Source organism: Dermacentor albipictus, chromosome 1, assembly GCF_038994185.2.
Source record: "Dermacentor albipictus isolate Rhodes 1998 colony chromosome 1, USDA_Dalb.pri_finalv2, whole genome shotgun sequence".
Classification (NCBI taxonomy): Eukaryota; Metazoa; Arthropoda; class Arachnida; order Ixodida; family Ixodidae; genus Dermacentor; species Dermacentor albipictus.
Window position 1 is genome coordinate 148,841,134 of NC_091821.1, and position 27,960 is coordinate 148,869,093.

The 27,960-nt window shown below is 44.2% G+C and overlaps 1 protein-coding gene and 1 pseudogene across 2 annotated transcripts in view; one reads left to right on the forward strand and one right to left on the reverse strand.

Moving 5' to 3' along the window:
- The window catches only part of LOC135903008 (beta-catenin-like protein 1), a 167,753-nt gene that overhangs the window by 56,490 nt on the left and 83,303 nt on the right, over positions 1-27,960 (forward strand). For both annotated transcript variants that reach the window (XM_065433363.1, XM_065433362.1), the window contains exons 8-9: positions 3,237-3,328; positions 16,813-16,885. In XM_065433363.1, the coding sequence (XP_065289435.1) occupies positions 3,237-3,328; positions 16,813-16,885 (165 nt within the window). The remainder of the gene's footprint in view (positions 1-3,236; positions 3,329-16,812; positions 16,886-27,960) is intronic.
- Positions 21,507-23,406, reverse strand: LOC139054920 (tigger transposable element-derived protein 4-like; annotated as a pseudogene).

Here is a 27,960-nt window from a genome sequence, read left to right on the forward strand (position 1 = left end):
AAGCAAAGTTTCTAAAAACAATGAACTTACTTAAAATCCCATCACACAACATGGGGTAGTGACAGGAAGTGCCTTTTGAATCGTTACAGAAGCCTAGTTCGATAACGAATAGATTATGGTGCTGTAGCATATCACTCTGCCGCACCGAGCGCACTAAAGATGTTAGACCCCGTTCATCATCTGGGTATCCGCCTGGCCACTGGTGCATTTAGAACAAGCCCTGTTGAAAGTCTATATGTAGAGTCAGACGAGTGGTCACTCCATTTGCAGAGAACATACATCAGCTTCACCTATTTTCTGAAAGTGCGCTCTAATAAAGAACATCATTGTTTCACAACCGTAAACGACTTGACCTGCGAAACACTTTTTCATAATAGACCCTCCATGAGACTTCCTTTGTCACTCCGTGCAAGAGAACTTAGCGAAGAAATGGATGTCCCAGTTCTCGAACATCGATTAATGCCTCCAGCTAAGCTATTGCCACCCTGGGAGTGGCAGTTGATAGACTGTCATATATCCTTTGTAGAGGTCACAAAGCATGCACCTGACCTCGAAATCGCTATGCATTTTCGTGAACTTCAATCGAAGTACTCCTGCTCAGAATTCTACACAGATGCGTCAAAATCACATGCTGGTGTATCTTATGCTGCTGTTGGTCTCTCTTTTTCTAAATCTAACGTATTAAACCTGCTAACAAGTATCTTCGCTGCAGAAGCCTATGCAGCACTGTCTGCAGCAAAACATATAAATAAATTAAAACTCGACAGAGCAATAGTATTTACAGACTCGTGAAGTCTTGTAAAAGCGTTAATTTCATTACAAAAGCATACAAATCCTGTTTTCATTTAACTTTACTCCCTCTTATGCAATATTTATCTATCACATAGACACGTAGTAATATGCTGGGTACCTGGCCATCGAGGCATCGAGGGTAATGTGCTAGCTAACAAAATAGCCACATCACTCGCATCACTAACCACTTTTCCTACGGCTGTTGTCCCGTCACAGATCTGAAGCCTTGCTTACGAAATAAACTGCGACAATGCTGGCAGCGCGTGTGGAACGCAGAAGCAAATAATAAACTGCATGTTATAAAGCCACAGTTAGGTTTTTGGCCCTCCGCAACAAAATCACGGCGAACAGATGTCCTATTCTGTCGCCTCAAAATAGGGCACACATTTGGTACCCACAATTTTCTGCTTACTGGAAATGAACTGCCAACCTGTGGTCGATGTGGTAAGAGAGTGACCGTACTCCACGTCCTCTTGGAGTGTCGGAAAGCCGAATCTGAAAGAAACATTTTCCTCATGCATATCATTATTGCGTCCCTCTTCACCCAGCTATGTTTCTTAGTAAAGAACCGTTTTTAATACCAAAGTAGTCCTCAAATTTTTAAATGATGTTGTCCTACATGTATAAGCCCAATAAACTTGTAGAGGATCCTCTTTCCAGAGGGTGCCGCTGTGATAGTTGTTTTGTATAGCACATACCTCTAGGCCCTTGTGTCTCGAGGGCTCTAACGAGGCCGTGGTGCTCTAGTAAATTTTAGAATCTTATACATTTTTTATATGATATCATTATTTCGTAATGCACCTTAATGCTCATAGTTACACATCTTTTGTCATTGCCATAATCTTATTACACATAAACTTTATGTACATTAGAACGACCATTTTTTAAGGCCCCTTTACAGCCGTGTCACATCAACTTCATAGAAGTCATAACTCCACTGTAAACTCATCAACACTGGCATGGTGCTCTTTGGCCATACCTGGCCCTGGCGCCATTAAACACCACACATTCATTCATTCATTGCTGCTGGTGTAAATTTTTCACAGGAGCGTAATCTTTAACACATTGTTTTTGTAAATCTTTAACATTTTTTACACGTGTTTAGAGCAATATTACCTCTTTGTTTGTCTGGTTAAGCGATGCAACAACAGGTAGCTGAACTGTGCAGACCTATCAGGCCACTCACGTATGTCTACGCTAAAGTTCCTTCATCAGCTTGAGCTTATGCCTCCACCCATCCGTCGAAACGCCTAGCTTGCCTGTGGTTACCGCAATACCAGACACGTTCAGTGCTGCGACAGAATGCTCGCAACGCATGCTGCTTCGATAGCTCTAGCTTGTGGTCGACTGCCAAGCAGCTGGTGGAGACGTTAGAGAGGCTTCTCACAAGCACTATTATACAACCGGAAGTAGACAACACAATGTGCTATCATGACACAGAGCCAGTGAAGGCGGAGCTTAGCCTTGATCACTCGGTGAATGAGTTGAGGAGAAAATGCATGGCTATGGAAGAGGTTAACGTGTAATCGTCCATAGCTATCTTAATATGAGATACTTCACATAAATTGTGGTATGAATGATTAACTTTAGCTGCAGCCTACACATCTAGAAAATTTGTTAGAACCGTTTCAGGGACCTTTTAACTGTTATTTTGTTGCTCTTTTTTGTTGCTGGAGCTGTCATCTGTTATTGCTGTTTCGAAAATTCTGTTGCTATTTATGCAACGTGACAAAATGTTTCGCGCACTAGATGTTGTCCACCTATTGGAAAGTGTGTTCCAGAGTGTGAATAAGCCCTTTGGTTTCATCAAGCTTAGCCAAGCAATTTTAACTATATAGCTGCAATAATCGTTTGAGCTAGTATTTAAATTGTCCTTTTTGATTTAGCTACCATTTGTTTACTTGTTGATTTGTGCTGCAACTGCCACTACATGGTTTTTAGCAAAGTGGAGTACTGATTAAAGGAGAATATTGTACCACATATTGATATGCAGGAATATGCACAGATTACAAGATATGCATGAAGCAAGTGCATCAAAATGAAATGTGTATTAGCTTGACAAAGGGACATATAAACCTAACCTGACAATGCAATAAACTATACTTCATCCATCAAGAAAATACAAACACAAAAATATGGATCTGCTTCATGTCCATGAGAGCACTGTTACGCAAGCTATGGCCTTTGGCTTTTATACAAGCATTGCAATAGAGCAACTTAGTCATTTCGTTTCGCTCATTTTTGCTGTTGCGCTTTTATTTTCTAGCTGTGTATGTTTCTTTGGCTTGACTATAGTTGAGTGCACTAGAAGGGGCACATGAAATCGTGTTTGGCATTGTAAAGGATTGTTTTAGGAATATGAGCATGTTGCTCTGCTTGAGCCTGTTGCAGCGTTTCCTTCTTACACTGAAAAGTGTTAGTTACAAACCTGCCCATTATTTCAGCTATTGTAGAAAACTTGGCTGAGTTCCGGCCAGAATTGAGTATTCAAGCAGCACAGCAAGGACTTCTTGCCTGGATATTAAAACGGCTGAAGGTGAGTAATCTCTGCAAACCTTGTGGTTGTGTACAGTGAACTCATAGTACAGTGAAACCTCGTTAAATCGTAGTTGGCCAGGGCTCGAAAAAAGTATGTACTAAATGGTAATACTGCTTAACTGAAATTGCATGAGATCGCCCACTTACCTGTCAAAAACGGAACTCGGAGAGAGTGCGATGAAAGGGGAAAAAGCATGCAGTATTTATTTACTTCATGCGACAAAAGTGTTATTTTCGTTTGATGCTGCGGTGGCCTAACAGTGACGACAGCGGCCTCAAACTTGCTGAAGCTGTGAGCCAGTTTTCAGCCAGCCCCCTCTTTCTCGGCAAACACTCGCATGGCAGATTCCTCGTTGGCATTACATATTCTCCATGCACAGGCGCGGTAGTGTTGCAGAAGTCGCGGGGCACCTTTTCATTGCGGGGTGCTATTCTCGTCGCGACAATTGCATTTATGAGGCTGACGTAACGGCCAGCTTCTGCCACTGTCGGGCCTGATTCGCCCGTGCTGTCGCTTTCCGTGTCCTTATCACTGTCGCTAGGTGACACTTCGGCAACAGAGGCAACGATGGCGAAAAATCGAACCTCGTAGCCGACATATCTTTGCGGTCGCAGCAGCGCTGCCGAGCAACTTCTTCGCATTCCAAATGCCACTCACCGTAGTCAACAGTAGACCCATGTTGCGTGCCAGCGCCTACTTTTCACGTCACATTCAATAGCACCAACGATTTTTCTTCTAAGCTAAGCACCCGGCATCTTTTATATCCGAGTTTCGGCATGACGCGAGTTTTCGCTTGCACAACGCCACAACGCTCTTTGGCACGGTGCCGAAATGATGTTGATGTTGATCTGGCTTAACGCGCTAACGCACAGGGCACTTGGAGGCCGTTGTGCTGATTTCTGAGGCTTGTTGTTCTGCCGGGCCGCCCGACGGAGAGGACGCACCGCTGTGTTTGCGCGACGAAAAGTGGAAACACTACGTGTTAACATATACGTATGCAATAAGCTGGTACGGTTTATGTGGATACAAAACACATTATGTTCAATGGCTGCTGAGTCGGGGATTTGACTTTACTACTTTTAAAACGAAACTACTGTTTAAGCGCGTACGGGTTAACGAGGTTTTGCTGTAATTCGAACCCAGTTATAGTAGCTAACTGATTTTTCCAGCCTTGAAGAGGATTGTACAATCAAAATCGCACAATCAAAAAAGGCAAAAAATTGTTCAGTGTGAAAAAGCAATTTTATTGCATTATACTCTTACAACAGTCGGAAAGCTCGTTAATGCACTCTCTTCTCGGTCTTGAATTAGAGCACTGCAGTATTTTCTTGCATTTCTCATTAATCACCTGTTTTGTACTCTCCAACACACATTTATTTGCATGCTCCCCACAATGCAGTGAAGTGCGGTGTTCATGAGCTACCAGCTTGTGTGACTGGGAGTCCGCAAGTTCAGTTGAGAGCTTGTAGCGATGCACAAGGTTTTTCTATTGTACCTTTTATAAGTGCACAAGCAAGTTTGCCACCAGTGGTGGACCACAGCACAGCATACGGTTTTTGACAAGACACTGCCAGCTGAGTCTGCATGTACTACAGTAAAATCTTAATGTGGCAGTCATTAAGTTTGGCTCTTTACTTGTTAGATTGATATTTTGCTACACTGCAGTTCGACCTCAAATTCAAAGAAGTACAATTGCCGACCAATTTTTTTTTTATGTTGAAGGGGCCATAAAAAAAGGCCGAATAATTCGGCAGTCCAGAAATATAAATTTCAATTTAAAAAAGTTGTTTTTTTTTCTTTTTTTTTTGTCATTTGAGAGTCGAAAAATTAAGTCATGGTTTGATGCTGTATCGATGAAGGTCTCTCACGGTGGCTGTGCCACACTCGGAAAACCGCAGGAAAAAAATCGGGTCCAATGCAATCTGGTGGCCATCCCATGCAAAGCTTTCGTGTCCACTCTGCCACTATGACTTTCCAACATAACCTGCATTGTCACACAGAGTTGGATGACTCTGAGTGCTATATTCACTACACGCGCATCATCTCGGAAAAATTGAGCAAGATTCAGTACAACATCCAAAATTTCAGTTGCTGTTATTCATTGATTCTCTGGGGTAGGTAGCGATGGTTGTGGTTAAATATTGTACAGCTCAAAAAATAATGGTAGGCTAGATGCAATGAAACTATTAAATTGAAGCTGTAAAAACGAGGGAAAATTTCGAGTTCAGCGATATCACGAGAATAGAAGCCTGTTTGCCGCACACAAACTACATGGAGCCTTTTGAAAATGCCGCCAATAAAGTTCTATATCACTTTCACGTGCATTAGCACCGGACACGTTGTCGTCTACAGGCAACGGCATTACTGGCACTGTGCTAAGACTCGGAATCAAGTCAATTGATCTAATGCAATATTTGAAGCCAGTTACCCGAGTATAACCGATTCCACACTTCCAAAAACCTAACACTGCTTCTTTCTGCATTGTAAAGAGTTCAGAATAACTTCACTTCAAAAACCGAAACTAAGCTGTGAAAGAGCATAACTGTTCTACCTTTACAGATGCCCACAAGTGAGGTGGAATTTATGTCTCACCGTCTTGCAAGCATGAAGCGAGCATCCTTATCAAGCAATAATCTTGCTGGAACATTGTGGGTTGGCATGCTGGCTTCTTGCGACCGCAGCACGTCGACTTGATCGTGCCTGCCCAAAATAGTTGATTGTCTTGCTCAAGGTCACGATTAATATGCTGTGACCACATGAGTACATCACTGACAGCGTCCTAAATGAGAGAGGGAAAAAAAATACTTTGACTCCCAGTTCATCGCTGCTGCACGAGGCCACAACGAAATGGTAGCGAGCAGGCGAGCAAGTGTGCGCGAGCCGTGGTAGACAGAAAGAAAGGGGAAAGTTAAGCGAAGAGTGCGGTGCCGGCATGATCACTCACCGCCACTGAGTAAAATCGAGCGTAAGCAATGCTGCCTTCTTGCCTTTTCCATTATTTTCAAAGTCGAGAGTTCGAGATATCCAGAGGTCGGCACAAAAAGCTTTTCGAGAGAAGAAGTGAAATACGCGTGGGTTGACACCAGCGTTGCAGACTGGGCACCCCCATTCCATTCCAATTTATTCCAGGGAATTAAAACTTGCCGCAATTCCATTCTTTTCAATTTATTGAAATGAAAAAACTTAGCCCATTCCCACTCTGGGAATGGCCAGGCAGTTCAGTTCCATTCCTTTAATTCCTCAACATAGGAAAGGCATCTTGGTAGATTTATTGAGTTACCGATGAACGCACCATGAAGCTGATGTCATCAGACACGTGAAGAACTGCAGTAATACACAAAACATGTTACCAATGTTGAGGGTAGTAGCTTGGTGACATATCTCGTGCAGTACAACCACCCAACTAATTCCCATAGAGGCAGTTATCCCGCTACCTATAGTACTGTATTTGCATGGTCAGCATGTTTTAATGGCTTGTGATGTTTTAATATTGTTTAAGCTTAAATGTTTTACTGTTAAAATAATGACATAGCATAGTTTTGCTGAGGTATCCTCGAAATTTTTAAATGCAGCAGTAAAGGTCGTAAGCACTGGAAGGTGCAAAATGAAGCTTTATTTTAATTTTATTCATCGAAATTTTGCAACAATATGTCATGAGCTAAACGGGCACTTCACCATATAGTTTTGAAAACCCGAAGTGTAAATGATGGCTGCTTCAAATGTTAGTTCTAAAAAGAAAAAAGAAAGTGAGATAAAACACTTGCCTTCTGCCTATGTGTTACACTTCACAAACATTGGCTGCTTTAAAGAGGTGCTTGACAGCCGATTTCACTTTTCTGTCATTATCAAGGATGCCGTAGAAAACATTCGTTCCACGTCAGCTGACGCCGCATTTACAGTGAAAACTTCCCTTGCAAGGCAGGAAAGCGGCTAGCGTTCGCTTTCCAATAACTCAGGGGTTTAACCGTGTCTGCACAAGTTCCCTCTAAGGTAAAGAGAAATTTCCCCTGCAATGGATCCAGGCATATTGTCTTGGTGGGCATTTTCATTTTGCCTGATGTTCGTAAACATCAGTCTGCTTGGCCCTGCCTCAGAGTCTGCATTAGCGACGGTGCTGGTGTTGTCCTGCCCTAAGAAAAAAGGCCCCTTCCCCAGCACAGCATAATGCATCTGCTCAGCTGTTGCAGCTGAACACCAAGAAGACTTAAACCGGGGGTCTAGGAGGGCACCCATCAAAAAAACAGAGTTGGTCCACGTGCTTGCGAATCACTTCTCCAGGCTACGCTGCAAGTCTTTAGCCACTTCTTTGCAAAGAAGTGTGCCTTTGCTTAAGATTTCCACAAGAGAAACTTTGATGTTCCGCAACGCGGGAAGCAAAAGCCTGGCTGTCTCGTGCCTTTCCTGCAGCAGCTCCATGGCTTCCTCTACGGGAGAGAAAAGCTCAATTAAGTCTGTCGCCATTCTCAGTTCATATTGTCACGTGGTAGTGACGTTAAAGAACACAGTAGCAGTACTGTGAAAGATAAAACTAGCTTTTATTGGGCGAACCTGTGCCCAGAAAACAGGCTACACTTGAAGCGCAACGATAGCGGCGAACACAGTCGGCGACCATCGAAAATCTGATCAGCGAGTCAAGCGCATCGGCTTTTATAGAGCAGTCGTCGAATGTTCCAGACTAATCGTTTGGACCCGCGTGCTTTCCACGAAGTTCTACACCATTCGCGTTACGCGATGAAATCAGATTACACAAGGTTCGGCGACAACAGACAGCCGGGTAGAAGCATCGATAACTTTCCAGAAACGTCGGATGCGTCCCTCGCTGTGCGATTACAGTTGTTAAGCGGCGAAACGTGGTCGCCCGATAAAGATAAGTACACGTGTCAATATTTAGACAGTTTAGCCTTCTTGCACGTGTGCAGTTTCTGTCAGGCCTGAATGACTCGAAAGTGGTAAAGAGCTTTCCCATCATTTGCAGCTGCGAGTTCCACCTGCTCACGTTGTGCGATTCCAAATATAGACAGGCCACATTCATCACTTCTTCCATGTCGGCGGTGCTCTTGCGTATAGATGCAACGATGGCCCGCATTTTGTACGACTTCCTCGGCATTTGGATCTTAAAATAAAGCGAGGATGACAGTTAGTGAATATTGCCACTGGAAGTAAAGGTAGCGCAAGCAGCAAACATGCAATGCAATAGAGATTCAGAAAGAGAATGATAATATACCGTAAAAAGCAACGTATAATACGAACCCGCATATAGTACGGGGTGAAATTTTTGGCACGGGAAATTGAAAAAAGAAAGCTTTATCCACGTATAATACGAGTTAGAAAGACTTGAGGAAAACATTTATTTAAATAGCACTCTGCACTTCAATCACTGTCTTCCTCAGCTACACTCTCTTCGGATAGTTCTTTGTCGAACACATCTTCCCAGAGGTACTCATCCTCTGTGCCATCAAGCGCGTTCGAGATGCCACACTTCTTGAATGCGCGACGCACAAGGTCCTCAGGTATGCTGGCCCATGCGTCCACAATCCATTTGCATAGCGCGGCTAGCGAAGCCTGCTTCAGCTGCCCGGTCGATGTCACTGCAGGCTCACCTGGGCGCATCCAATCTGCGTAACACCGCTTGGCCACGTCCTTGAACGGCTTGTTCATGCAAACATCTAAAGGCTGCAGCTGAGACGTCATCCTAACCGGGATAACGACGAGTTCAGTGCCAGATTCACGCAACAGCCTCTTCACTGAGTCGGCCAAATGGTAACGAAATGCGCCCAGCACGAGGATGTACGGGAACGACAACAGTGCGCCGGGCTACCTACACCAGACGGACTTTATTCAGTCAAGCACAAGATTATCGTTCATCTAGCCTTTCTCATGGCATCTCACGACCACATTTTGTGGCACCTCCTCACCGTTAGGCACTGTCTTGAGCTCGAAGACGACATAGGGTGGAAGCTTGCGACCGTCTGCCGTGCACGACACCATGATGGTAACTCGCATTTTCTCGTTGCCAGTGGACGGGACATAAACTTGTTTAGAGCCCTTTTTGTGCACGGTGAGGGGAGATGGCATGTCCAGATAAACTGCCATTTGGTCAACATTGCCGATTTGCCCTAGCTGGAAGTTCTTGGTCTCGCGCAGTGAAATAACGTGGCACTGGAAAGCCACACGCAGCTCTTCGAACGATTCGGGCAGCTTTCCCGAAATCGAAGTTCAGCGGCGTAAGGAAAAACCAGCACGGCACATGTAGCGATAAATCTAGTGCTTGCTCGCTTTGAAGGTGGAGCTCGATGGCCCTTTCTCTCTTGCAAGCTCCTTAGCTTTTGCCTGCATAAGCTCCACGCTAGCAGCTAGATGCGCGGTTTGCTGTTGGCGGACGAACTCCGTCGAGGCGAGTTCGATTTCCGGGAATGTCCCACTCTTCGGGCCACGAAAGCTTCTTCGCATTCTGCTGCACTCGAAAAGGGCTTCCTTCTATCGACGCCATCGGTGAATGCTTCCCTCGTTGACGCCAAACTACCTCCTGGTCGCACTGTTGCCAATATCCTGTGCGGCTAAAATAACCTTTCTCTTGAAAGCAGCCACTTGGCAAAGCATGGTTTGCACATGTGCTGCCAAGGTGCGTACTCAACAATAAAGAAACGATGCTGTAGTCACGCAGCAATAACGAAACCAAGCTGTAGCCACACAGCAATAAGGAAGCCAAGCCCTAGCCATGCAGCAATAACGAAGTCAAGCCATAGCCACGCAGCAATAACGAAACCAAAACTTCAAGCCCAAATTTCTGACTGAAATTTTAGTTTGGATCCACATATAGTACGAGGCGGAAATTTGGGATGCTAATAATAGGAAGAAAACCTTGTAATATATGCTGGTTTTTATGGTAAATTTAGTGAATTCACAATGTGACAAACTATTTTTATTTCCCAACCTTAATTCTATTGAAAACCATATATTCTTTCTTTCTTTTTTTATAATTTGGCCAAGTAATTTCGTGACATGGTTTCGATTTAACAAAGTTTTCAGCTTTTTCAAGCATGTACTTGGTGTCTGTATGGCTGATAAATTTGGAAAAGAACTATAAAAATGTTGGCCTAACTTATTTGCAAGTATCTTTCTGCATGAAAAGTTTGAGCAGCAAAAATGCCATAGAAACACATGCTAGGACGTGGTGTGCAGGAAACACCGCTGCACCAAACAACTTGCGAAACCTCTGTGATGCGCACGGCAGTCTGGAGCGCTTCGACATACACGAAAGCTGACTAGTCCACAGCACAAGGGGGGTGGGGAGTGGGTGAACACCCAGTAACATGATCAAGCATGCACTAGGGGAGGGGAGGGGGATGGGAGGAGACGTGCGCCTGCATCTGCCCCCTCCTCTAGCACGCACATCTCCTCCTCTACCCTTGCCATGGCTGCGCATGGTTGTCCATGCATGGGCCACACACCGTATCTTGGAGGTAACCTGTGGCAAGTGCAAAGCTTGAGCCGAAATGGTTGGTGCATTAATGTGCATTGTGTTCCCGTGCATCTAGTGTTGGCAGACATGTAACCTCAAATTTCTTAGACATGGTGCAGAACGTTGACTCACCTTGTGACAGCTAGTGTTCAAGGTCATGGAGTGAGATCTGTTCATGTTTGCCTGAGCGTGCATGATACCGATAAACCAAAGAATAAACTATGCACCTCACTTCATGTAGTTGTCTCTTTGCTATTGCCATAAATGATCTGCCTTTCTTACAAAACAGTGATATAATGACATTTTTATCTCCGGGTGAATATCTGCATCTTCTCATACTGTTGTTTTTAATTTGTGAGCTCCATCTGATGATGGCTGCGGGTGCTAAGTGTAGTCAGCAATAGTGTTCAAAATTTACGGCACCGTGCAACGCAGCACATGCAAATTTCGGGTGCTGTGAGCCATGCCGATGCATTGCTGTTGGTGCAGTCTACACCGCATGTGCTGGTGCTCATAACCACACTATTATGGCCTAACCTTCTTGCAATTTGTTTGGAAGGGCTTACTGACAAAACACTATCCACCAGGAATGTTCCGAAAATTTATGAAATTGTTTTTCTTGCTGCAACTTTAAAACCTAGAATCCAGGAAATTCGTGATTTAACAAAAGTTTTCGCTAGAATAACAGCTTAGTTAGTGCATTTGTGCACTTATAACCCGCACCAAAAATTATAAAATTTTAACAGTTAAGTGAACTTGCAAGTTACATGCGAATTTCGCCTTAAGGTGTGGCTTCACAGCCCTGCAAGCCACACATTAAGGCAAGGTTCTCCACCATTCAAGGTTCTATGGTCTCCTAGGGAACCACACCTTCTCCCCACACATGCGTGTTGAAGCTCCCTTGTTCTTTCCTTCATGGTTGCCCATTCTCCTCCTCTTTATGGGTTGTCATTTCGCATTTACACTCAAAACCCACAATAATGAAATCCTAAGGCAACGAAATTTTCGTCGCAATGAAATATTTTCAAATCCCTGGCGATACACCCGTTGGTGTGAATGCTTTTCTTACTTCACGACAACAAAACTTTTTTGACAGCAGTTCCACATTAACCAAATTTTCTGAAATGGCAGTCCGCATATTATCTACTCACAGAATGCTAAACAGTGCCCAAAAACTGCTCAAAAACTGCTCAAAACTACTCATTGTTTATGCTCTTAAAACGCATAAACTACAACCACAGCGTGCTTTCACAGCCACCACCATTTTTGTTTACAAAAAAAAAAAAAGAACAGTGGAGCAGTTGCACCTGGCACCAGGCGACATTATAATGATGATGAACATGGTTTGTGCTTTGCAATGGGTGAGTACTGCACAGGTTTGTGACTGAAAATGTAAAAAAAAAGAGAGAAACAAAATAAAGTGGACACGCCCTTCTAGCAGGCACATTTAAATCCTGTGCGCCATCACAGCATGGGCCAATGCAGAGCAGAACCGCCTGCATGGCTTGCTGATCCATAACCACTGATTAACCAAACCCACATCCACACGTGAAGACACCATTAAGGCTTTGTGCTTTGTGTACTGTGAATGTGATCGGTGTGTGCACTTGGTGCTAGGGTGCGTCAGCTGTGCGCGTGTGTGGCAATCGAACCATCTGCTTTGCCAGCCTACCAAGATGCCTCCTCCAGCCAAAAAGCTGAAAATTTTTATGCTGCAAGATAAGGCTGCAATTATTGCCTAGTTTGAAAAGGGCAGGAAGAAGCTGGAGATCGCCGATGAGTTTGGAATAGTGTGCAGTTTGTTTATACAATATTTACGGTGTGCCTTTTTGAAAAATAACAGCACCCGTCATGTTGGTGAGGTGAAGCTTGGAAATGTATGCTTGGTTTTTTTTCCACCAAACTGCACTTCGATGCTGCAGCCGCTCAAACAAGGCGTCATTTGCAGCATCAAGTGCGCCTACAGAGAGAGGCCGATTCAGCATCTGCTGCTGAACCTCTAGGTCAAGTGCCTCACTGACGTGGACTTGTTCATGGCACTTGAGGTGGTGACCACCGCATGGGTTGCGACGGGTCCGGCTGTGATTGCAAATTGCTCTAAGCACACTGGCTTCATTTCCACTTGGCAGGCATCATGCGCAGATCCAACGGCACTGGCGGAAGATTAACCCAGAGAAGCACCCTATAACAGTGCTGCCATTATTGACCAACGCATGTCATGAACTTCGTGCCATGGAAAACTAACTTCCAGGTGATCTCAGCATCGACGAATTCGTTTACGCGGATGAAGACGTTGTGCACGAGGAGATGACTGATGAGGCCACCATAAGTAATGTGTGCAAAGCTGACGGTGCCCAGGACCACCAAGGACCAAAACATCAAGAGAAGAGGACAAACGCACGAGATGTGTTAGATGCTTTCGTCACAATTTGTTCGTTCTTTGTTTGAAGGCAGAGCTGTCAACTGGCTGCAAGACAAGGCTTGTCAAAGTAAGCTTACCGACTTTTGGCAATGAATTTTTATTTACGAGCCATTTCCCTGTCTTCTCTGTCTCATCCTTGCGCCAATGAAATTCCCAGGAAAGCAATATTTTTCATGTTCCCAGGTGACTTTGTTATTGCGGGTTTCGACTGTAGTAGAAGCGAATATTGCATGCAAGGCTGGCAAACCAGAACTCGGGTCACTATGAGCTGAGCTGAACGGCCATCCTTTAATATGATTCACACGACAAATCTGACTGCAGACGAATCAGTCACGTGACGAGACATGAATCGGATCACCTCACAGCTAGCATTCACACTACAGAGGATGACGGTGAGAAAGGAGCAGCCCTTGCACAGGTGACGGCGACCGAGCCTAAAATCTCAACGGTGATTTGGGCTCCACTGTATCACACAGACCGTGGGAGCACCGCAAGAATGGGTGACGTATGGTCACGTGATACACAAACTACAAGCTCAAATCATGATTTGCTCATGTCAATACAGTATAGCAGAAGCTGAAGATTATCAACATTGCCAAAGAAGGGGGGAACAGAGCAGCTGGCTGAAGGTAACGTGTAGACGAGTCATGTATCCGCAAATGGAGACTGATTTTGCATAGATTTGAGCATTGTATGCAGTTGTTTCTGCAGGTTATACATGCAGATCTTTTTTCTTTCTGTCTTTCTGGGCTGTTGAAATTAGGGGTGTGGGTTCTAGGTGGAAAAATACAGTACATCGAGATTTGATATGTTGTAAGAACTGACCCGTGGAGGTGGCCGCTCTTCACTGGCCGCTCTTTGCCACATAGCACACGATTAAAAAGGTGTGTTCACAAACAATCTTATGTAATTCAACCATTTTACCACTGGCACCCACAGTAGTTTTCATTTACTGCCTCATCTTTATTCATAGCAGCAGTAAAATTTCTTTATATTGAAATCTTGGATAAGCATACTTCGTTATATGGAGGTTTAAAATACAGATGTTCTATTGACATGAAGTTATGAAAAGTTAAACACTTTGTTACATTGAGAATTTTGTCGTAAATAAGTTTGCTATATTGAGGTTTAACTTATATCTCTATGATTTCATCTCCCAAGAGGGCCAACAGTGTGATAAATTGACAGGTGGCATGTTCACTGTCATAAATATTATGACTCGCATAGCTTGATCGTAATTTCAAACAAAATTTAATTCTTAATAACACAGACAACTGAAAGTTATCACATTTAGCATGTGCCCCGGCTTTGACCTTGTGCACAGCGTTCCTTTACTTTCAATTAGACACGCTAACACACCTTCCCTCGTTTCCGCACCCTCCCGCCTCACACCCTCTCCCCTTTAGAAGAACCCCACCTATATATACTGTGGCGAGGAAAGTGTACGTCGCCTTGAAGAAGACAAGTCCACTTGTCGAAACGTTGGCTCCCGCATTCACCTTGTTCATGTTTTGCTCATCACCATGATGCAACTTCGTAACATGAAAACAAAAGACGAGCCAGACCTGGCTATAACAATTGTAAGTTATAACTATGGGATTTTCTTGACACTCGGATATTGTTATAAGGGTTTGACTATAAAAATTTACAGCCACTACGAACGCCCTTGCATTCCGTTTTGTACGACTTCCGCGAAACTGGAAAACCCCTCAGTGGGTGAGAGCAGATGACACTGGCGCTTGGTGCTGGTTCCATGTTTAAGCTGCTTTCTGTGCACCTAGTTAGGAACTTGAGAAGAAATCAAGGCTGGACATTTCCAATATAAATTTTGTATCTCTGCTACAATAAAGCTATTATTAAACCTCAATATAACGAACTTCAATGTGATTAAATTTTCAGTACAACGAATCATTAAATTTATAACTTCTGGTCCATAGAACATTTATATTGATCTGCAATGTTTATAGGCGATTTCAATATAACGAAATTTTACTGCCGCCACAAAAGAATACCAAGGCAACAAATAAAAACTGCTGCAGACCCAAATGGTCAAATGGTTTAATTACACGCAGTTTCTTGCAAATGCACCTCTTGAATCACAAGCCTTGTGACAGAAAGTGGCTGTCAAAGCAGAGCATCATTTTCGCTGGTAACAGGGAATTTAACAGGTCATGGGCTCCAAAATCTCGTGGTGCACTCCGCCTAATTTTTTAGTTCATAACTGCTGAGTGCTATGTTGGAGCAGTGTATCGCTCATCAACGCATTCTCTGCCACGTGTAATTCTGCTGTGGCCGATTATCCCTGTGCGATAACTGTTAAACATGAGTAGCAGTATAGTACTAAACGCAAGACTCTCTTGCTGTCATGTTCCGTAATCTATGTGCCATACGATCCTACTGCATGTGCTAAGGAGGATGGTGGCATGATGTGCGCTGTTCTCACATGCATGTGTTGTGTGTGTGTGTGGGGGGAGGGGTGAGAGATAGAGATAAGAGAGGGAAGACTGAGGGGCGCATATGGGGCTCTCACACCTTTATCTTGGAGGTAATCTGCAGCAGGCGAAAATGTGCTATGCATATGACATAGCGTGGAGTCTGAAACAGCTTGTCCATATATGCACCATCCGTGAGTAAAATAATTTTATCTTAAAAGTTAAGCTCACCTTCCTCTGTGATACACTGTTGCACCAGCACTTCCCGGCCGTCCCCGAAGCGAACCTTCACTGTTGTCGCCCTGTGTATACGTATGTGTGTGTATATATATATATATATAAACAACACCAACAGTCGCCGACAAAACGGCACCACACATTTGCAACACATGCCTCTTTTTCTGTCGTCTGGTACCTACACTCATCAAAACTGCGGTGTAGAAAGTGTAGTTTTTGTTCTACTCTTCTGCTATTAAAAATGGATTCATGTAGGTGAGCACAGATTCCTCTGCGCCGATAAAAAATAATGGTGACTTCCAACACTAGCTAGACTCATATTGCCAGTGTAGGGAAAAAAAGTAGCACTTATGTCTCCTTATCTGGATGACACTAGGAGTCTAATGGATGCTCTCACCTGAAAATTTTCTGAGTGTTTTTAGTGAAGCAGAAGCCCTTGGTACTACAACAAGTGATTAGGCAACATGATCTGCAGTAGTAATGAGAGCCAGGAAAATTTGATCAGTACATCTGCACTGTCAGCAATGCTATAGTCTAGAGGTGTTCTTGCATGAGGCCCCCATTACCAAAGAACTTCAATACTTCCAGCATCCATCCATGTCTAACACCTTTTCCTTGTGTGCGCGTCCTTTGTGTTTCGCTGGTACCCCCTTTTTCAGCTTCAATACATTGTCACGCTGTCCAGCATGTTGTCTTAATCACTCTTTAAGAGCAAATGGCTGCTAAGAGTTGCAGAATATTTTAATGAATAACGAAAACTCTTGTTGTCCTTTTTACTTGAGCCACTGACTAATTTCACCAGTTGTCCTGATCCCTTCAACTTGAAAGAATGGGCCTCTGGAGTATTAGGTTGCAATTGTGTGGACATGCGCACATTTTGTTTTGGTTACCCGCATACTAAACTGATTATTTTGGTATCTATTTCCAGGCCAAGATGCCTTTTGATGCCAATAAACTTTACTGCAGTGAAATTCTCTCCATCTTGCTTCAGAATCAGGAAGGTAAGATCGTTTTTTTATGCAGTTCAAGATTGATTTACCAAATTTCTTTTCTGTCGTTCCTTCCCGGCCACAGCGACCGCATTTGGATGGGAGTGAAATGTAAAAACACTTGTGTACTTATATTTAGGTGCACATTAAAGAACCCCAGGTGGTCAAAATGAACCCATAGTCCCCCACTGCACCTCATAATCGCCTACTGCACCTCGTGCCTCATAATTATATTGTGGTTCGGCAAGTAATATTCTAGAACTTAATTAATTTTTCTGTAATTTCAGTGCTTCAACATACTGTTGTCAGCTGCTGTAGTGATTCTTACTGTGCGGACATTCTGTTGCCGAGTTCAAGGTCACTGCGCATGCATTGAAATGGCACTTTGGCCAGCTGGGATTACTAATAAGGCCATTTAGAAACCACGAAATAATGCTAGAATTGGCATGCTTTTTAACTAGTGATAACAGGAGATAAGACTCTTGGCAAATAAAAGTCACTCGGTCAACTGCAATGAGATTTCACTTCAGCTGATTTGATTGCAAATGAGTAGTATGCACTGTTGAAGCAACATTGGTGAAACTGCAGGGATGATAATTCTCTCGATTATATTTCTTAACAACCTCCATATAGTTGCCTGCAAATGATGCAGGCTAGTGGTGGTTAGTGGATATGACGGAAATCCTTGAACATAGCCTCTGAGATCCGACAAGTGGGTGCCACCAAATTTTGGTGGTCATGCCCAAATGCCGTGTTGATTCTCAATTTGTCTGGACTGCACAGGACCGCCTGAGATGCTGCGTACGCAGTGTTTATTGGCAAAAAGCACCGCCTTGGGTTGTCTTGGACAGACTGGGATGACGAATCGAAGAGCCCCGCTGTTCCGCTTTTGCATTATATCTGGCAAGCAGTACTGTTAGTTGTCTATGCAGTCTCCTAACACATGGACTTTTTCTAAGTATTTAAGGCAAACAAATATCAATATGAAAACATGTACTGTTGTAATACTTGGTCATTGCTGTAGTGGATGATCATTCAGGAACTCACTGCCGTCTGATGTATATACTGTCGTTTATTATTCCAGTTACAGTTATATAAAGAAGAGCACTTCATTTAACATGTTAAGATCTTGTCAGAGCGCCTGATATAAAATGCTTGTGCACCAGCTCCTCCTCCGAGTCATTCTGCCTCTGTCCACTGCACCAGTTTCCCCCAGTCGGAGACTGCCCCATTCCGAAAGTAATGGAAGATGGCTGCCTGCCAATCACTCTGGTGCTGACTACTCTGAGCTGCCGGGGAGCATGGATTTATTTGCATATAATAGAAATTTTTGTGTGACAGTATAACATTATCAAGCCCTTTTGGCACATATACGAGATTGCTCTGCCAACTCTTCTTTGCTAAACATCCATTCTAGCGGCATTTTTAACCTTCCGTTACATGCCACTGTAATTTTTGACCACCCACCGCAACCTAAATAAGGGGAAGTGGACCAGTTGCAAACGCCGGCACCGCCCCCTTCATCCGGTTATCTACTTTAGCTGTGCTGTGCATCAAAACCCCCTCCACTTGAGCGTGCTCCTCGCCTCTTGTCAGCCAATTCGATAAGAAAATCTGCTCAATGTAGGCAATGCTGTTCACTTTGAAAGCAAAAAAAAGGTGGCCTCCTATAAACGACGAGTGCATTTGATTGGGCTTTTCAAACAATGCTGCTGGCTACCGTCAGATGCTTGCGTCGGTGGTTACGTAAATTTAATCTCAGGAGATTAGAATAAAAGCAGATTGGAATAGTTTTACATTATTAAGCCTCTGTTCAGTTTTTCACACTTCCTCACTGCGCCATTACCTTCTCTATTGAATAAATGTATAAGAGTGACTTAAATTTGGCAAATTTAGAAAATTAGGCAAGTTGGTGTAAGTCGACCATTTTAAACTGTAGCACAAAAAACCAAAGCACATGAGTAGGGGAGGCACACACACGATAGCTACTGTGCTATTTAAGCTCTTGATTTTCTAATTAAAATACAGTTGTGACATAGTTATCATCTGTGCTTCCTCTTCTCTTCTGCTCCATTGCGCAATATTGCGAAAATGAAAATTGTACATGTATATTCGAAAGGGATCACCCAAGTATGCAGCCCAAATTTTTAAATGCATCTCTGCAGACACATATGCTTGCCTTTGGCCTAGACAGTCCAGGGCCACGATTTTCTAGCAATGCCTTTTATGCTGTTCCTTTTTACACATCGTCAGTGGCTGGAACGATGCTCTACATGCGTTATCAATGGAATCAGCCGGCCATAGACGGGGGATGATAGGAGTAGCATGCAATCGAACGGAAAACATCGCTACATATAGACAAAAATACAGTCAGGGCTTGCACAGAATTTGCATTGGCGACAACTAGATCGACTAGGGTTCGCCAGTTTCAGTTTTAAGGAGCTGCCATCGATGTATCAGAATGGAAATATAGCTGCTCGACTCAGTGGCCAAATTAGCCCATGGTCGTGCAGTACGCTGTAAGGTGCCCGAAATTTCAGTTGCCCTTATACATTAAGTCTATGAGATAGGTGACAGTGCATGGAACTGTCTGAATAATGAAGCATGTCCGAATTATTAGTCAGCGACTGTATATGAACAAAGCTTCATGGTGAAATTATAGCTTGCAGATTGCTCGAGCGACAAGCGGATGCTCCTTGTGACAAATCCTTGTCATAAAGGGGTCTGCTCACTGGCACCTAAACGTTTCCGACAAAGTAAACATCAAAGAAAACAGTTCGCTGTTCACACGAAAAGAAAAGGGAATCGGAGTTTCGAAGCTGTAAAATATTTTAATGGCACTGCCATGTCATGCAGGCACAGAGGAATAATAAACCAGCCAAAAGGAAAACGTGCATGATGTCAATGAGCCTTCACCACACGGAAAAAAAATAATAATTACTCGAATGTAACACAACTGTGATTGCACCGGGAGGGGCGACTTTCCAGTCACACAGAAACAAACAAAACCACGAATGTAACGTGAAAAAGAAGTGGCACCTTTATTCAAGGAATCACAGTTCGAAAATGAGTTTTCTTCTCTTATCGTAGTCGTCTGAAGAGGAGGCAGAGCTTTCCTTGGGCGGTATTCTCGGGTGATCACTTTCGGAGATAGTTTCACTTCTGCGAAATTTTGCGCCTCTTGGCACTGAACATGCCCCCCATGACGGTGTTTCTGGAACTGTGCCAAGCTCACTACCTTTGGACAGTGCCAAGAGCATTGTTGGACGTATACTTAAAGAAGTACAGTTCCGAGACCAGCCAAGTCTCCTCCGAAAGTGATCGTCTGAGAATCAAGTCATCTTCTGTGCCATTGAGCTCATCATTAAGATTGAGCACTTCTTAAAAGACCACACAACAGTTTCATTCAAGCGGCCGTACCAGGCCACAACAATGTTCACAGAGCCGTTTCGGTCGGCCTCGCATTTAAAGGGGGCCTCCCATTGGTCCTGCCATCTGTAAATCGCTGACTTGTTGAAGTCGAGACGCCGAGCTGCGGCGGAGTTTCCCAGCTCCTCGGCCATCAAAATTGCTTATCTCTCAAAGTGGGCGTCATACCGAATGTGCTCCATTGCCATATTGTTGCGAATGAATGGAGTCGCAAGCACGAAAGGCTGTAGGTTACATTTTGGACTGTATTCATAACCAGTCACAAGCACAGCAAAAACACTGTCAATTTGAACAAGGAACAAGTTTTGACTTTGGTCAATCTGCTTATGCATTGGACCGAGACGTAAAGGCATAGGTTGCCAATGTAACCCTAGAAACCGTGGAATTTCGAATATATGTTCTAACTTTCTCAATTTTGCTGTTATTTGAATGGAACGCAAGGGTCGACTTCAAGCAACGAAAATCATGAAAAGAACTTGCGCTTGCGTGTCAGTTGAGTTAGTACGGTGCATTCACCTGCGAAGTAAACAAATTATTTCTATCCTGCATGGTTGCACAGTAGTCTTCATGTTTGCACACAATGCATGAGTGATAGGCTGGCCTGGAAGCTACCACACAATCTCATAGATCCATCCAACTAGCCAAAGACGCTACACTCTTGGTGAGGCCTAAAGCCTTGCTGTTTTGCATGCAGTGTCACAACAGTGCCTTCTATGACACACTTATCGGCACGAATGTTGTCTTCCAGGTGAAGATGCTTCTTGCTCACACTAACATTTGGATAGTCAAAGGAGAAGAGAAGCTCCCAGCTTCTTGCTGCAGTATAGCCCATTTCCACTTCTCTCACCATTCAGCGTCACTGGGAAAAATGAACAGCACTTTTTCGTCCTTTGCTTTGTAGCAGGAACAACAGTACGGTTCCCAACAGATATTCAGCTTCTCTGTGCACGGTAGAAAGACAGAAAGAGTGTGTAGAATCGAGACAAAGACACCACAACAGCACATCACCCAGCTTGCCAAGTGCCTCCTTATGCCCCCTTACGTCCGGTGGTACTGCCACGTGGTGATGGTTGGCTGAGTGCGAAGCTCTCCTATAGTGTGACAGAGAAGTCTTGCAACTAATAAAAAAGTATTAAAGGACTCTCCTAATATGTTCATTTAAGTGGGGGTTATCAGCAATCGGGCCTAAGATCATGCGCACAAGCTAAGCTAGATTGAGAGCCATAAGAGCAGTGTTCGGGTCTGCTGGTGATCGGCCAACAACTACAGTAGGCGACCGATTTCCTGGACCTGGAGGGGACCGAAAAATAGTCTGAATAAAAGAACAATCCGAAAAATCCATGAGTTGCAAAACCAAACTTTATTCCAGCTGAACTGGACTGAAAAAGTCCTTTTTGTAACGATGTGTGCATGCATCTGTGCAAGCATCATGTTCTCGTCATACACACTAGACAATATTAGAGCATTGACAACGTCTTGCATTGATGGTTGCGGGTGACCAGAGGTGTCGTCGTTGGGAGTCCAAGTCGCTTTGCCACGGTGCGGTCACCTGGTGCACGATCTCGCCGTTCGTGAGCTCCGCGCACAACTGTATGTTGTTGTCAATCGCGGGAAACTCATGAAAAGTAACAGCAGCGGGAAGGTCCATCCCCTTGCTGCGCAAGTCGGCAATCAGCTGCTCGCTGGTGTTGGTGTCTTCAGCAGTGCCGCTTGCCTCTTCAGTCACGGGCTTTTCAGAGTTGCAAAATCCAGCATCCCTAAAACAATTTGCAATCGTTGAAGTCTGAACAGCCTTCCACGCATCCTTTAACATGCTGAGTGCCAAGAACAGGTTAACAGAGTACGTCTTCCCGTTGTCAAAGCACATGAGTGTGCAGCCAAGTAAATGGGCCCGGTAGTGCACCTTGAGGTTTTTAATGACCCCTTGCTCCATCGGCTGGAGCACACTCGTATTCGGCGACAAGAAATCAAGACTTTCAGGTTGTTTACGGCGCCGTGTGCCTCCAGTTGTTTACGACTATTACCGCTTGCCTCTTCTGGTGCTCAAACATCCGGTCCAGACGGTGGATGTAATCTTCGAACAAGCTTTGTGTAATCCAGGCCTTTGTATTGCTGCTGTACCACATGGGCAGGTTCTTCGTACCCTTAAGGCAACACGGGTTTTTTGCCTTCCCTATCACTAGAAGGGGCAGCTTCTTGGTGCCAACCGCTTTTGCCCCGACCATGACAGTTATCCTCTCCTTACTATGTTTCCCACCAGCGCAGGCCTCATTAGTAAAGGAAAGTGAATGGTCCAGCAGCATTTTGAAGAATAGGCCTGTCTCGTAACAATTTAAAAAATTGGCAGTGGCTTAGCTCGGCTATGCCAGGATATACGTAGTGAAAGCTAAGGCATAGCATGGTTAGTCTTGGTTAATCTTCATTGCGAGTCCAGATTAGTCTGGTTGTCTAGCCATGTTGCAGCGTTTAGCCAGTCGTTCGGCGCACTGTTCGTCTGTTTCCTGGGCGATTCGTTTCGTCTTCACCTCGTTCCGATGTCGATTCCAGGCCTCCTCCTGCTTATCAGAATTGTCGCTGTCCATTCTGCCACCTCAACTGTAGTTGCGGCGCACGCAAGCTCTCCTTTTCAATCCTCCGACATGTTATCAGGCATGCGACACAGCTGGCGAAGCAAGCGGAGACGAGCACGACGACGGGAAATGCGGTGTGACGTCATACCAAACGGCAGCGGTGGAAAGGCGCGACGCTGCGCAGTGGTGGAACACCTGTGGCTCGGTACTACTAGTGGCGAATGCGCAGTAGTGACTAGGGAGTGAGAGAGAGAGAGAAATATCCGCGGCGAGGCGTGCGTTGTGACATCATGTGCCTCCTTGGAGCACCACCACGGTGAAATCGCAAGTTCGTGGCCAGTAAAGCTTTCGCTTTAAGATGTCCACAGGAGCATACTCTTGTAGCACAGCCTTCAACTTACTCGTCCGGTAATTCGTGAGAGTAGATTGAACCACGGCACTGCTCTCTCTGCCAACTTTCTTGAAAGAGACTCCGTGCCTTTTTTTAAACCCACGAATCCACCCATCGGTGAACTTGAAGTCCTGAATGCCCATTTTTAAAGCGAGCATCTCTGCTTTCTGCTTGAACATGTTGCCCGAAACGGGGAGGTTGTTTGCTAGGACTCCTTTTGAGCACAGCTACAGGGCCTCTTCAGGCTTTGGATGTTGTCCTTTCCAGTCACTTCTTTGCACCTTTGCAGTGTGACTGGTCGACTGCAGACAAGATCTTTTCTTTGTTTATCACGTAATCAGACAAGGTCTGTTTGGAGATATTAAACTCCTTCGTGACGTCGACTTGGGTCTGCCCTTGCTCGATAAGCCTGATGATGGCGGCCTTCTTGTCCAGTGTCATGTTCAAATATTTTCCACACTTCTTCGACACATTTGATGGAGGCGGGTGAAGGGCAGGGGCTATGGCATTGAAGTCATGTCGGCATTGCGCTGAATGAACCACCGCAACACACTGAAATAGCGAGGATATGTTGTACGGCAGCTGGTGATGGCGGGCAATGATTTCAACTGCACTGTACTGGATAAAAGCAGGTGGATCGCTGCTGGACGAAAACGTGCACGACACCACCTAAAACATCGAGGCAAAACTGACGATGATAGTGGTTATTGTGAGCATCACCTGGCATTCATAGGTGGTGTCCAAAACTGGCTGCGCATGGCTGGTTTCCGGCACTCAAAATTGCTTCCGCCACAGACTACAGGCAAAAGCATGGACTTTAAGATCGGCATTTCTTACACCAGGCACCACCGTTGCCATATGTATTTGGATGCTTCCTATACTTGCTAATCAAATTACTATACCAATCCAAGCCACTTCATATCCAATCCGAAGCTAGTGAGGCGGCTCAAGATTCAAAAAGGTGTCCTCCCTGACTCATAGCATTTGGTCCGTTGAGGCAAATTTTGTCAAGAAAAATTGAACTTCTGGCTTTATGTTGTCCGAAAAATCAGTCGCGAAAATGCATTAGCTCTATGGGAGCCCTGATGGTGCATTTATGAACTCCGGAATGTCCATCAAGTCCAAATTTTTGTAGTCTGAAAAATCGGCTGTCTACTGTCTACTGTACAGTGAGCATGCCTACCAAATCTGTGTGCTTTTAAGATAAACATGTCTGCGCAGACACAGACTAAAATTTTAATAAAATGGTAAATTTAGCTGATTGATTTACTGAATGGTCTCGCATACTTATCTAACAGGCCGGTCAGCGGCCCTAGCATAGTTCGCGCATAACTTGGCGCAAAACTCAAGATCAAGCACATGAGCTAGGCTGAGAACCATAGAAGCAGTGTACGGGGTTTTGCTGGTCATCAGCCAATTACAGTGAGCATGTCTACCAAGTCCATCTGTGCACTTTTAACATACTTGAAGAAAAGAGCGTTACGAAGACACGGACTAAAAGAGGAACATGTACGACGGACAAGGCGCTTTTAGTCCTCTTTTAGTTTGTGTCTTCGTAGCGCTCTTTTCTTCAAGTGTGCAAAACCAACACGCCCACATCAAGCTTCTGCTACTTTTAACATACATATGACTGTGCGTACACAGGCTAAAATTTTAATAAAGCGAAAATATGGGCTAGTTCGTTTACACTAAGCGCTTTATGTGCATCCCTTTTTTGTTCTTGTGCGCTGTTTCATCTTGCTACTTACCATCATGCTAAGCCTAAAATGCTGGCCTCGCGCAGTCAAGGTCACATGTGACATCTACATTCCGCGGCTTTGCGATGGTGCTCAGCACACATCAAGCTGTGCAATGAGCAAATGGGAAACACCCTTGCTGCCTTGACCATTCTGGAACTTTAAGTAGACAACAATACTGAGGAAAAGCCTGTAAATGAATTTTTTTTACTGCTTGCATTGGTAAAAATGCATTTTTCAACAAAATATTCTAATAACACTTTGGAAATAAACTGTTCCCCAAGATGAAAATGCTCCAATCATTGCTGCAAGTAAAGAAGGCTCCCTTCTTATTAGGTTTGTAGAATTTTATCTGTTGTGCCAAGGTTTTTTGCATACCGCACAACTAGTCCTCCTGTTCGTTTCAAAACTATTTCACACTATAATTAGTAATTACTATTATCTAGGGTTGTGCTAATAGTTGATTTTGAGTTCGAAGTGAACAGTAATTTTGACCAAATATTTTCTAATTGAATATCGTATAGAAACTGTTCAAAAATCTTGGCCGCAAAGTGGCATGCGAGATACTTATTGGGTACGTGTAAATATTAAGCCCACAAAGCCCAACATGCCATTTTCAATATGTTGAATTTGATGTGTGAAAAATCTGATTTAGTGCTGTAAACCCAACGTACAGCCCCTACTAGCCTTTTTGGTATTCTGGAGGGAGTGTTCAGTTGTGAATAGTTCAGCAAATGAATTACTTTACCCTTTGAAGGTTTTTGCCGTATATGTACGGCAGCAGTTTTCTGTCCCGCAAGGTCTTTGCCGTACGGGTACGCTTTCGACCTTCCGTTCGAAATTTCGCGCCATAATGACGATGCGTGCTCGCTGGGAGGTGCTGCCACCTCTTAGGACTTACAAGAAGCGTTTGAAATTTGTGCTACCTGCTTGCGGAGATAAACAGAGCTGATTTTTAACTTCAGTGCACCGCGCAGACTGCAGCAACACCTTTTTTGCGGTTTCGGTTCTGCCGCGTGATTGCAACGGAGGCGCGCGAAACATGATTTTTTTTTTTTTTTTTGTCGGTACTCCCGTACAGGGGCAGCGGAAGTTGATTTCTATCTTGATTGGCTCTGCTCTTAGCTTTTTATCACCGCCGCTCACAAGGTATTCTCGCTCTCTGCGGCAACGCGCTTATGCGAGAGGGTGCCTCAGACCTCTGCCTAAGGCAGCTGCACGCAGAGAAGATGTCATGTGTGTGCCAACACAACTCGTCGCTCCAAAAGGAGAACAGACATGCGTTTTAGGTGTGCAGACTGCAATAAGGCGCTGTGCATATACCCGTGTTTCAAGGAGTACCACACTCTGAAATACTATTGAACATTTTGCAGTTCTGAGCGATGCCGATGCCAAAATACTGTTTCCTTTTTTTTTTACTATTTATTCTCGACTTTATACATTTTATACATTCAAGACCCACAATAAAGTAATTTGACCACCTGGGAAAGATTTTTTCAAGATAATTCGACCCTCAAAGGGTTAAGTAATTACCATAATTAATTTTTACTCAATCCTAATTTCACTGTTTTGTTCATACCAATATACTCTCCGTGACCAGAAATACGTGGGAGCAAGTTTTTTTTTCTTTGACGTGGAATGGTGTTCGAGCTTTGTAGCATTAAGTGGACTAATTTGTGAGAATGAGACGACAATTCAAGTATGACTTATTTATTGGAATTCTTATGTATAATGTATGAGTAGGACTCTTAGTGATGCACCGGCTTCGTTTTTGGAGGGAAGTTTGAAAAATACTTCCAAACTGGATTTTTCACACTGTCGTTCGAGTCCATCTTTCTAAGCTGCCGAGCTTCCGCTATTTTGACAGTGTTGACATCATTCACTCATCGCTTTCTTTCGGTATATTATAGTTTAAATGTTTTGAAACTGTGTTTGTGAGTTTTTTCACAAATAAATGCTTCTAAAAAGTTGTGAAGGTTATGACAAAATTTTAAAGATATTTATTTTTTGCCGAAACGTGTTTTTCTAACTTAGTGTCTGGATGCGGCGGTGGTGAGAAAAGAGTGCAGGCAACCGGGGCTCCAAGGCTGTCAAAGATGGCTCTGGCATATACTAACGTATCTGGAGCTAATTGCTCGGTTTCTTTTGCCCGTTGTTTAACAAAGTTGATAAAATGACTGCAGTTATTATATTTGCAAGCTCCCACCTTAATATTTATACAGTTTTGCCGAATGTGCGAGACTATTTATAAATAATGAGCCTAACTTATTACAGTCAACGTTCGATTTTTTGGACTCCCAAGGGGCCACGAAAACGACCGAAAAATCGGGCAGTTTGATAAAAACGAATGCATGCCTTTTACTGTCCCCATGGGCCCAAATCACCACAGGCATGTCCGAAATAGCTCTGAAGGCCTGCCAGTACACTTATTAGGCGTATCGGTTCTCTTGCTGTGACAGGGAAAGGCGAGTGCACACATTTATAATTAAGGAATACATACTGTGTCCCGTGACAATTGCCTCTTCCCACTCGTGGTATGCTTCACCGCGTAACATTGCTGTATTAAGGCGAGGCTGACCTTTGGGAACGGGCATTATGCAACGCGTCATGCCTTCCGAGCTTCGAAGCCATTGGCGAGGACTATAAACGCGGAGTGGGTGCCATTGCCAAAATTCACAAATTGTTTTAATACAAAAAACACCTCACTGAACAGCAAGAAGCTTGGTAACGAACTTCGATGAAGCTAGACTTAGCGTTGCCGCAGTGGTGGCTACTAAAGCCCCGCTCCCCGTACATGTTTTCACCTGGTGCGTAGATGGGGAGGCTTCAGTGGCTACGGCCGCCAGCGGGTCTGCATTTGAATGCCCCCGTTCGAGGCGGTGCGATAATCAAAACAGCGGCGGGGTGGCTTCGATCAATGCCGTTTCGGGCCTGCGGTCATGGAAAAAAAGTCTGGAAAAT